The sequence below is a fragment of the Notamacropus eugenii genome, chromosome 1 (assembly GCF_028372415.1).
Source record: "Notamacropus eugenii isolate mMacEug1 chromosome 1, mMacEug1.pri_v2, whole genome shotgun sequence".
Classification (NCBI taxonomy): domain Eukaryota; kingdom Metazoa; phylum Chordata; class Mammalia; order Diprotodontia; family Macropodidae; genus Notamacropus; species Notamacropus eugenii.
In genome coordinates this window covers 605,492,701-605,504,922 of record NC_092872.1, presented here as the reverse complement: position 1 = coordinate 605,504,922, position 12,222 = coordinate 605,492,701, and the positions used below count along the sequence as shown (strand labels likewise).

General features: G+C 37.3%; 1 protein-coding gene across 1 annotated transcript in view; it reads left to right on the top strand.

The window, feature by feature from the left end:
* LOC140520638 (two pore channel protein 2-like) overlaps window positions 1-12,222 on the top strand; it is a 62,059-nt gene that overhangs the window by 8,268 nt on the left and 41,569 nt on the right. The window contains exons 2-3 of the mRNA XM_072634685.1: window positions 2,260-2,342; window positions 10,996-11,110. Coding sequence (XP_072490786.1) covers window positions 2,260-2,342; window positions 10,996-11,110 — 198 coding nt within the window. The remainder of the gene's footprint in view (window positions 1-2,259; window positions 2,343-10,995; window positions 11,111-12,222) is intronic.

Below are 12,222 nucleotides of genomic sequence, written 5' to 3'. Positions count from 1 at the left end.
GGTGTGTGTGTGTGTGTGTGTGGGTGATATGATGAGACATATCATTTTGACAGCTGACTAGAGGATAGACTGGAGTAGGGAAAGATAGGAGGCAGAGAAACCAACCAGGAAGCCGTTGTGATAGTCCAGGAGGGCCTGCACCAAAGTAATGGCAGTGTCAGGGGAAAGGGGCGTACAAGAGATAGTATTAAGGTAGAAACAATGAATCTTGGCAACTGATTGGATATGAGGAGTGAGAGAGGGAGGAGTCTAGGAAGACACCTAGGTTGAGTGCCTGGGTGACTGGGAGGATGGTGGTACCCTCAATAATAAGAGGGAAGTTAGGAAGAGGGGAAGGTTTGAGTGTGGAGGGAAAATAATTCAGTTCTGGACATGTTGAGTTTTCTGGACATGTTTGAGATGTCTAGTAAGCAGTTAGAAATATAAGACCAGAGCTCAGGAGAGAAGTTAGGACTAAGCAAATAATCTGAGAATCATCTGCATAGATATGATGATTATGTCCATGGGGCTGATGAGATCACCAAGTAAAATGGTTCAGAAGGAGAAAAGAAGAGGGTCCAGGCCAGAACCTTGCAGGATACCCATTGTCAGCAGGGGTGACCTGGATAAAGGTCTGGCAAAGGAGACAGAGAATAAGTAGACAAGAGGAGAACCAGGTTAGAACAGTTTCATGAAAGCCTAGAGGGAAGAAAGCGTCAAGAGTGCAATCAATAGTTTCAAAGATTGCAGAGCAGTCAAGGAGAATGGAGACTGAGAAAAGACTATTACTTTTGTCCATTGAGTTTATTAGTAGCTTTGGAGAGAACAGTTTCAGTTGAATGATGAGGTTAGAAGCCAGACTGAAGAATTTTATGAAAGGCATGAGAGAAAAGGAAATGAAGGCACTGATTGTGGATGGCTTTTTCAAGTTTAGTCACAAAAGATAGGAGAGACTTAGGATGATAGCTATAGGATGGATGGCTCAAAGGAGGTTTTTTTTTTGAGGGTGAGGGAGTCATAGCCATGTTTGTAGGCAGCAGGGAAGTAGATAGTAGATAGAGACTCAAGACTAGCAAGACAGTAGGAATGATAGCGGGAGTATGTGTTGGAGAAGATTGGATGGAGTGGGATCAACTTGTGTATGCTTTGGCAAGGAGAAGGGCCATCTCTTCGTGTGAAATAGGTGAAAAAGAAGATAGGCATTAGGTGTGTGAGTGATGTAAGGTGAAGAGGAGGGAAGGAGGGAGTTCTCAGTGAGTGGTCTTATTTTTTTCAGTGACATATGAGGCAAGATTCTCAGCTCAGAGAGTGGAGAGCTAGAAGAGGGATGAAAAGATTTGGAAAACCCACTGTGGTGAGTTAGGATAGCAAATTAATTAGAGAAGTATAAACAATTACTTGCTATAATAAAGGCCCAGTTGAGATATAACATAAAATTAGTAGATCCAGTCAGTATGCTTTCATGATTTTCTCTAGCTTCATTCAACAGCATATGAGCAGGAGCAAAGGTAGTGGATGGTAGGAAGTAATTCAAGGTTGGAGTCTGATGGGACAAGATCTTTAATATGATAAAAGGGTAAGGGACATGAGAGAATTGTGGAGAACTGAGCTGGTTCACCAAGGAGTCAAAATGAGGAAGGGAAGAAAGTGTAGACAGTGCAGAGATGATAGTGTACAAAAGAACTCACGGGTCAAGGGAGTAGAGGTTGTGATGAGGACCAAGGACAGGGTTTGGACTTGCAAAGCAGAGGGAGAGGTGGGATGATAAGAGATTATGACTGAACAAAGGAATTTCAGAGTTCATGAACATGGGATGGGGAGGAATTGTGAATGATGACAATGAAGGATCTTTACTATCTCTGTATGTAGCTATGGTCTTTGGAAATTAGTAAGTTGAGGAACTGGGAATTTAGAGTGTTTTAGGAGAATCAATATGAGTGCTGAAATCCTTTAATAGGAGGGCAGGTATTAAGGAGGAAAGACTGAGCCAGGCATGAGGGAAGAAGAGCATCCTGGAGACAACAGCCACCAGAATCTTGATTTGATAATAAAGTGTGGATTTAATGAACCTCAAAGGAGAAGGAGTTACTGAGGGTGGTAGAGGGAGAGCCCAGAAATGGCAATGGGGAACAAGGAGTATTCTCCTAGTGAGTCAGGGTATGAGAAAGTGTAACCAGTGCTGGAACAAGTAGCTGGGGAATACATTCTCTATTTTCAGTGTTCTTAACATTCATTAACATTCTTAACAATGTCTTATTTATATCCCTTTGAAATTTTTAGGACCTCTTGCTGGCTGCTGCCTACGTGTATGATGCCCAATACAATAGAAACATTCCATTTGAAACCTCACCTCAAGCTATCAGGTAATGAATGGTGTGTATTTTTACATGTATGTTATCTCTGAATCTATACGTACCCACATAATATTGAAAAAACTTACTCCTTTTCATAGTTTTCTTGAATTTTCATTAATTTCATTTCAACAAACATTAATAGTTTATTATTTAGGCATCTGGGGAATACAAAAAGAAAAGTGAAGTACCTGTTCTTAAGGTAGTTAGAGTATACTTGGGAGATAGATGTGTACAGATAAGTAAATACAAGATAATTTGAAGAGGGAGAGAGAGGTACCAATTTTCAACTGGGAGAATCATGACACGTAGGACTGGACCCAAACCTGGAAAGAAACTAGGGATTCTAAGAGACAGAGATAAACGTTCATGGCATCAGGGACAGGTTGTGCAAAGACATGAAGGCGAAAGATGGAGTATTGAGCCTGGGGAATAATTTCTGTTTGACAGGAATGTTGAGTGGGGAGTAATGTGAAACAGCTCTGAAGAGGTGTGTCGGAGTCAGCTCATGAAGAGCTTTATCCTTTTTCTAGTTTTACTGCGTTGCACCAGAACCTTATTAACACAGAATGATGTTTAATAAATTACAGTCGGGAAAATCTTTTTTCAAAATAAAAATTATTTCTATCTGCTAATTTAGTCATAACTTAATATGTGGTTTAAAAGTATTTTCAGAAGATACTATATATGTCATTTTATACCTTACTCCCTACCATATAGTCTTTGATCCAGTGACTCTGGTCTTATAGCTGTTCCTTAAACAAGAGACCAGGTTTCTGGTTCTCCCCCATGCCTGGAATGCTCTTCCTCTTCCACTCCAGCTAATGACCTCCCTGACTTCCTTTAAGTCTCAACTAAAATCTTACCTTCTACAGGAAGCCTTCCCCAACTCTTCTTAATTCCAGTGTCTCTCCTCTGTTAATTATTTTCTATCTATCTTGCCTTTAACTTGCTTCATATGTATTGTTTACATGTTGTCTCCCCCATTAGGTTGTGAACTCTGTGAGGTCAGGGACTGACTTTTGCTTCTTTTTGTATCCCTGGCACTTAGCACAGTGCTTGGTACATAGTAGGTGTTTAATAAATGCTTATGGATTGATTCATTAATCAGACTTTCTTTAAAAAGCCCAGATCATAATATCTATTTACATATATATACATACTTGTAATATGTAATATACACATACCATAAGTTAGAAGGGTACACAATTAGAATAATTATTAGTAGTTAGCCTTCAGCCACCAAAATTTAGGTCATGTCCTTAACAAACATTCTTTTTCTTAGACATCAAATTAGATGTGGAGAAATAAATAGCAGAGATGGTCAGCTTAAGAAAGATGTGCAAATTGGAAAAAGTTTGAGGTCTTGTATGGTTCTATCTTTTAAAAAAAATGCAGATGAGATTAGAAGAGAAACATATAACTTCCTGTTCATACCCTTTTTGACCACTTTTCAATTGGGGAATGACTTTTATTTTTATAAATTTAAATCAATTCCTTATATGTGTATATACATATGTGTGTGTGTGTGTGTATATATATATACATATATATATCTTTATTAGAGAAACTTGCTGCAAAGATTTTTTTATATAGTTATGTTTCTCTGTTAAACTTGTCTGCATTTGGATTTATTTTTTACAAAACTTTTTTGATTTTATGTAATCAAGTTGTCAATGTAAAAAAATTTAATCAAATGATCCTCTCTATCACCTGTTGAATCATGAACTCCTCCCCATCCATAGATTTGTTCATCAAATTTGCTTATGATGAAACCTTTATGTCTAGGACATATATCCATTTGCAATTTTTCTTGGTATGTGGTGTGAGGTGTTGGTCTAAAGTTGAATTCTATCTCACTTCCTTTCAGTTTTCCCAGCACTTTTTGTCAAATAGCAAGTCTTTATCCTGGTAGTTGGGGTCTCCCTGTTTATCAAACATTGGGCCCCTACGTTCATTTGCCTCAGCATGTTGTTTACCTAATCTGTCTACTGATAAACACCTCTGTTTTTTAACCAGTACCAAATGACTTTGCTGATTATTGTTTTGTAGTATGGTTTGAGATCAGGTACTACTAGACCGCATTCCTACTCGTTTCATTATTTCCAGTCAGTCAATCAACAAGCATTTATTAAATGTTTACCATGTGCCAGGTAATATATTAAGTGCTGGGAATAAATGCAGAAAGACAACCCCGTGCCCTCTATGAGACTGCATTTTAACAGGGAAAGGCAACACATAAAAGAAAGCTGAAGAGGAGTTTGGGGGGAACGAAGGTGGAGGTGGAGGAAAGTCCAGGGGGCAGCTAGGTGGTGAGGTGGATAGAACACTGTCTCTGAAGTCAGGAGGACTTGATTTCAAATCTAGTTTCAGAGACTTACTAGCTGTGTGATCCTGGGCAAATCAGTTAACCCCTCCCCCCCTCAAAAAAGTTCAGAGTGAAGTCTGGAGAGGAATGAGAACATGACTGCTGGGAACCATCCAATGAGAGAGAGAGAGAGAGGGAGAGAGAGAGAGAGAGAGAGAGAGAGAGAGAGAGAGAGAGAGAGAGAGAGAGGAAGGGAGGGAGGAAGGAAGAAAGAAAGAAAAAGAAAGAAAGAAAGAAGGAAAGAAAGAAAGAAAGAAAGAAAGAAAGAAAGAAAGAAAGAAAGAAAGAAAGAAAGAAAGAAAGAAAGAAAGAAAGAAAGAGAAGTACTGAAGAATGAATTCCCTGACTGGAGTGAGCTTACAGGATGAAAAGGTTTCTGGGACATGTTAGACAAAGTCTAGAGTGACATGTAAATAGGAATCTCAATTTCCCTTGAGATTCATGACCTTTTTGTTTCCTCCATATGAATTAGTATATCACTGAATAAGTAAATTAATTTAGGTAGTATTTTCACTTTTATTATATTGGCTCAGCCTACTTATTGTGGAGGGCTTTATCCTAAAGGCAATAGCTAACCACAGAAGAGTTTTGAGTGTGGAAGTAACTCAGTAAGAGATGTGTCTTAGAAATGTTGTTTTTGACAGTTGTGTGGAGGATGGATTGGAGAAAGTGTAGGCTAGAAAAACAGGGAGACAAATTAGGAGGCTGCTGCAGTAATCCATGTGAGAGGAGAGTGAGGTCCCGAGCTAGGTTGGTGTCTGTGTGAATGGACAATGGAGAACAGACCAGAGCGATGTTGGTAATATCCATAAAATTGGCAATTGATTGGGTTCTGGGAGATGGAAGAAGAGGCAGAATCAAGGAGGACTTTGAAGTTGCAAAATTGAGTACCATCATTCTTCTAGTCACTCTTGACAGAAACAGGGAAATCTGAAGGAATTATGAGTTTTATTTAGGTGATATATGAGTTCCCTTTTAGACTTGGTGAATTTGATATACCTAAGATGAATCAAAACTTCATTTGGGAAGTACATTAGATAGGACATTGAAATTGACAAAATCCAAAGCTATAGTTTTAAAGTTTTCTGTGAAAAGTATTGTTTAAAACATAGTTAGATGCACAATAAATGTTGCATGAATGGATGGAAAATACTACAGGAAAAGGAGAGGACATCTAATTTTGAAGGATTATGTAACTTTCCTCTTGATATTCTTCTTTTCCTAGTTAAAGAAACTACAGAGGGGAAACCTATTTTTATTAGGTTTTGTTGTAAGTAAATACATTTTTTCTTAGTTTTTATTTCAAGGAATTCTAGTCAATATGTTTTTATTCAATCTCAAGTGGATCCTTCACTGCAGCATAGTAGTCATTCCTTCCTACTGATTATTTCTGTTTATTCCTCTCAGTAACTATTTTGAACCTATCATTCTTTTCTCGGACCTCCGCCACCTTCTCCACTGAGAATTCTCTTAAATTTTCCTAAGAAAATTCTTTGTATACTCTGTCTCTCTCCCTCGTTGCACCTTGGCCCTTAATATTATCTCTTGTTCTCTTCTCCATTTACTCCAGTCTCTGCTAAAGTAGCCAGGATTCTTGATAGATCCACTTGTTTTTCATTCTTTTTTAAAAATTTAATTTAAATTAAATTTGTTTTTAATAGAATTCTACTTTTCCCCAATTGTATGTAAAGACAATTTTTAGCATTCATTTTTACAAGATTTTGAATTCCAAATTTTTTTCCTTCCTCTCCCTCTTCCTAAAATGGTAAGCAATTTGATATAGGTTATATATGTGCAATTATGTAAAACATTTCATATTAGTTACAGTTGTGAAAAAAGAAGCAGACCAAAAGGAAAAAATAATGAAAAAATAAGTTGATAACAAGAATGAAAAAGTAAGTGAAAAAAGTATGCATTGATCTCCATTCAGTGTCCATTAGTTCTTTATCTGGATAAGGAAGGATAGCATTTTCCATCATGAGTCCTTTGTATAATTCTCTTGGTTCATTGTGTTGCTGAGAAGAGCTAAGTCATTCATTGTTGATCATTACATAATGTTACTGATACTGTGTACTGTATTTTCCTGGTTCTGCTCATTTCATTTTGCATCAGTTCGTACAAGTCTTTCCAGGTTTTTCTGAAATCTGCCTGCTCATCATTTCTTGTTGCACAATATTATTCCATTACATTCATATATCACAACTTAATCACTTGTTCCCCAATTGATGCGCATCCCCTCAATTTCTAATATTTTGCCACCATGGAAAGGGCTGCAATAAATATTTTTACACATGTGGGTCCTTTCCCCTTTTTTGTGATCTTTTTGGGATGCAGACCTAGCAATGGTATTGCTGGATCAAAGGGTATGGCACAGTTTTGTTGCCCTTTGGCATAATTCCACATTGGTCTCCAGTATGGTTGGATCAGTTTTACAATTCCACCAACAGTGCATTAGTGTTGTTATTTTCCTATATCTTCTCCAACATTTATCATTTTCCTTTTTTGTCAAAGCCATTCTGATCAGTGTGAGGTGGTACCTCAGAGTTGTTTTAATTTACATTTCTTTACTCAAAAGTGTTTTAGAGCACTTCTTCATATGCCTGTAGATAGTTTTGATTTCTTTGTCTGAAAACTGCCTTTCACATCGTTTGACCATTTATCAATTGGAGAATGACTTGTATTCTTATAAATGCCAAATCCACTGGTGCCCTCTATCTCCTCATCCTGTCCCATCTTCTACAGCAGATTGCCTCCATAATCTTTTCCCTCCTTCTTTCTCTCTCCTGCCCTCCTTCCTTGCCTTTCTCACTAGTCTTCATTCTCTCCCTATCCACTGATTCCTTCCCTGTTACCTACAAATATGTGTACGATTTCCTCATCCCTAAAACTCCCTCACTTGCTCCTACAATTTCTTCAAGTTATCATCTTGTATCTCTCTTTCTTCTCTCAGCCAAGCTCCTAGAAAAGCTGTTTGTACTTATTTTCTCCACTCTCTCTACTCTTCCTAACTTCTCAACCCTTTGTGATATGGCTTCTGACCTCACTGTTCATATGATCATAGAGTCAGAGCCAGAAAGAACCTTAGAGGTCTCTGAGTCCAACTCCCTCATTTAGATTTAATGGATGAGGAAACTGAAGCAGTGAAAAGTTAACTTGTCCGGGGTCACACATACATTAGGAGGCATTCAGCACAGCACCTGACTTATAGTATATGCTTAGTAAATGTATATTGCCAGACTTACTTGAACCCATATCTTTCAGACTACAAGTCACTGTCCCCTACACCACACTGCTCTTGCTGAAGTGCCGAATGGTCTCTTAATTTCTAAATCTGATGGCATTTTCTCAGTCTTTATCCTTTGTGACCTCTCTGCAGCATCTTATCTTGTCCATCACACTCCCTTAGGTACTCTCTCTTTACTGGATTTTTGGTACGCTGCTCTCTTTTAGTTCTGACCTCTCTTCAGTCATCATAGCCCCTAACCATGCATAAATCTCAGGCCTCTTTCATAGTCCTCCTTATCTCTCCCTCTGTTCCTCTCTTGGTGATCTCTACAACTTGACTAGATTCAATGATCATCTTTAGGTAACTCACTTCTAAGTCTTTATATTCAACCCTTATCTTTCTCCTGGGCTCTGATTCTGCATTAACTGCCTCCCTGGCATCTCCACCTGGATGTCTCATAAGCATCTCAAATTAGTATGTCCAAAATAGAACTCATTATCTTTCTCTTTAACCTACCCTTCCTCTTAATTTCCCTGTCTCTGTTAAGAGAAGTACCATTCTCCCAGTCATCCAGGATCACAACCCAGGGATCATCTTTGACTCTTCACATTCACCTAACTCTTCAGTAGACATTATTTACCAAATCTTGTTGATTCTGACTCCTCAATATCTCTCATTTCAACCCCCTTGTCTCTCTTCACACAATAACATAGCTAGGCAATTGACAGTCTTGTCCAGACTATTGCAATAGCCTTTTTAATTGGTCTCCTAACATCCAGGCTCTTCTTCTCTCCATTGTGTCCTACACACAGCTGCCAAACTTAAAATATAATATACTTAAATCACTTCTGGCCATGGAACTCTGCTGAATAAGCTTCAGTGACTCCTGAATGACTTTAAGTTAAAACACAAACAACTCAGTTTGGTATTAAGTTTTTTGTAATCTGTTTCCAACCTGTCTCGTAAAAAAATAAAATTAATTGTTTTTCAAGAAACAAGCATTTCCTTTCTTTCCCTCCCACCTCCCCTCCTCCCCCATTGAGCAACAATAAAAAAATATATATATAGAAAGTCCTTGTAATAGATATGTATAGTCAAGTAAAGCCATGCCTTTGGCCATGTTCAAAAATGTCTGTCTCATTCTGCATCTTGAATCCTTAACTTCTTGGTCAGGAGGTAGGGAATTGTGATTTATCATTGCATTGATGAGAGTTCTCAAGTCTTTCAATGTTGCTTTTCTTTACAATGTTCTCACTGTATAATTGTTCTCCTGGTTCTGACTACTTCACATAGGTCTTCTCAGTTTCTTTAATACCATCCATTTTATCGTTGTTTATGGTGCAACAATATCTCACTACATTTATAAACCATAATTTATTTATCTATTTCTTAATGGATGGGTACCTCCTTAGTTTCCAGTTCGTTTCCCAGCCTTTCTTTCCAGGCTGATTACACATTTCTCCCTCTCATACATTCTGTGTTTGTCATTTCTTGCATACTACATTCCAATTCCTGCCTCCAAATGTGGAATGCTTTTCCTCATCACCTGTGCCTCTTGGAACCCTTAGCTTAGTTCAAGAACCACATTCTTAAGTAGATCTATCCTGATTCCTCTAGCTGTTAGTGTTTATTCCCCTCCCCCCAATCACTGTGGCTTTTTTCATGGGGATCATATATCCAACGTTGACTTAACTGTGGACACATCACATCCCTCTAATAGACTGTAAGCTTCTAGAGGGTAGACACTGTTTTATTTTTGTATTCCCAACACTTAGCCCAGTCCTTAGAACATAGTAGATACTTAATAAATTGATTAATTGTAGATATTTTTAAATTTTTGCTTTAGTCTCTGATGATTACTTATCACTATACTCCTTTTAGCTTTAATTTAATAAAAATTGAATTAAGCACTTTGCTCAGGGCATTGTATCAGTGTGAGGGAAACAGAAAATTTAGATAAGACATTTTCCATGTTCTATTAGGGGAAGGAGACATAAACAGAGAGGCCTGTAAGATGCAACTTTGAAAGGTTAAGACTTGCATTAGAGATGTGCAGAATAAAGCATTAGGGGAATTCTGAAAGGAAAGATTCTTCCCTTAGGGAGCTCAGGCCTTTCTCATGGAGCAGTTAGTGTTGGAATTGGCTTTAAAGGATGGATAGGAACTCAAAAGGTGAAGACTGTTGACTTAGACCTTTATTTAAAGTTCTGACATCCACAGAATTCTCTGGTTAATATGTGTTAGTAGGGCAAATAAATCCAACAAATTTTTATTAAATCTTTATTAAATATATCCAACAAATCTTTATTACTATGTGCAAGTCACTGGGGAAATAATGACAGAAAGATTTTTTTTTTCATACAAAAATGAAAAACAACAGTCTAGCAATTCCTTGCAGGAATTTATGTTCTAATTTAACAATGGATTATAATGAAAAGTAACCTCATTTATCTTCTCTTTGCTCAGCTTTTATGGATAGCTATTAACAAGGCACATTGGGTTTTGAAGTGCCTCCTGAATAAACACAAGCAAAACTAGTTAAGTAGCATGGTGAAGAGAGCCTTGGACTGAGAGTCTGAAAGACCTGGGTCTTACTTAACCTTTCTCAATGTCAATTTCCTTATCTGTAAAGTAGTTGTTGTGATTATCAAGTAAGATCATTCTGGGCAATCCTTAATTGTTATATAAATATAATTTTATTGTTAATACAAATATAATATTTTTATGTGAAAAGCAAACTAATCTCAAGAGTAAGAAAAATACCATATGATATATTTTTAAAAATCTACTTGTGAGAAGATATGGGGTGATTTGATTCATTAAGGGGTAATATTGATTCATTTTGGCTATAAAAAAGGCAAACTTAATTTTACTTTTTAACTCTTGGGCAAAGGAAGTGGTGGCTTTTTCTCCCTCCAATTCTACAGAAAAGAAAGGGCAAAGACAGTCAGTTATAAGGGTTGTATTTTGTCAAAAATTCAAGCCTTCTATTAAGGAAAAAACTGAATGTTTTGGTAGCAACTTGATTTTCCCATTTACTTATAATATTCTCTATTTTCTTTTGCTTCCAGATTTTACTATCTTTACAACCACTGGGCTATGCAAGTTGCCACCTACTTCTTTATTTTTCTAGATCTTTCTCTTGCTCTGTTTGAGGAGCCTGCTGTGTATCCACTTCCTTTCCTGGTAAGTCCCAGAGATGAAAAACCAAGTAACTCTTTGGTTTACATGAGTTATCAGAATAATGAAATTTCTATTGTTTTTCTCAGAAATTTTAATTATTGATTTTATTTTTTTTGTCTTTCTGTTTGTGGGAAAGACATCTTATACTGTGAAACTGAATTCTTCAGGAATAAATTCCATTCTTTTATACATATATCATTCCCTTAATTTTCTTCCTCTTCCCTTTGAAATAGAGTATTTCCCTTTGAAAAGAGAGTATAAGATGTATTAGAATGTCACCAGTACATTGGGTAGAACTCCCTTTAACAGGTTTACAGGAGAACATGGACAAGTCGATGAGAATCCCCTGGGAGGAGCAGGCATGAACGGTTTACTAGTTCAAATCGTAAGTGGGAGTATCCAAATAAATGAGGTCAGATGCATCAGATTGACATTCCTTTGGGGCTTTTGGAAGTTAGAAGAGAAATGATGTTTTAAAGAACATTTAACTTGTTGCAAACTAACAAGCATGTTATGATGTTATAATAATGAATGTCTTTAGATCCTCTATTTTAATCACCATATTCATCTTAAAATATACAAATATTAACTGTCTACTAGTATGATATGTTGTGTTTACCTCTGCATAAAACATGGTAAAAAGCGATTCTGAAGGGATCTGAATCAGAAATGTGTTCAGCATCCCTCTGTGCCTTGCCTAGTAGATGATAGATGTAGTTTTTCATGATCCATCAGTCCTCAACCTCTCTGCAACCTTGACAATGTTGATCAATCATCCTTTCCTGCCTGATGCTCTTTTCTCTCTAGGTTTTCAGAATATCACTTTCTCTTGGTTCTCGTCTTACCTGTCTGATAGCTTCTTCTCAGTCTCTTGTGCTGGTTCCTTTTCTAGATCATGCCTTCTAACCAGAGGTGTCCCACAGGGTTCTGTCCTGGTCCCTCTTCTCTTCTCCCTCTGTGTATTTCAGTTGGTGATTTCATCAGGTTTCATGGATTTAATTACCATCTCTAAGCTGATGATTCTCAAATCTACCTTTCCTTCCCCAACCTCTCTGCTAACCTCCAATTTTGTATCACCAACTGCCTTTCAGAAATCTCATACTGGGTGTCCAGTA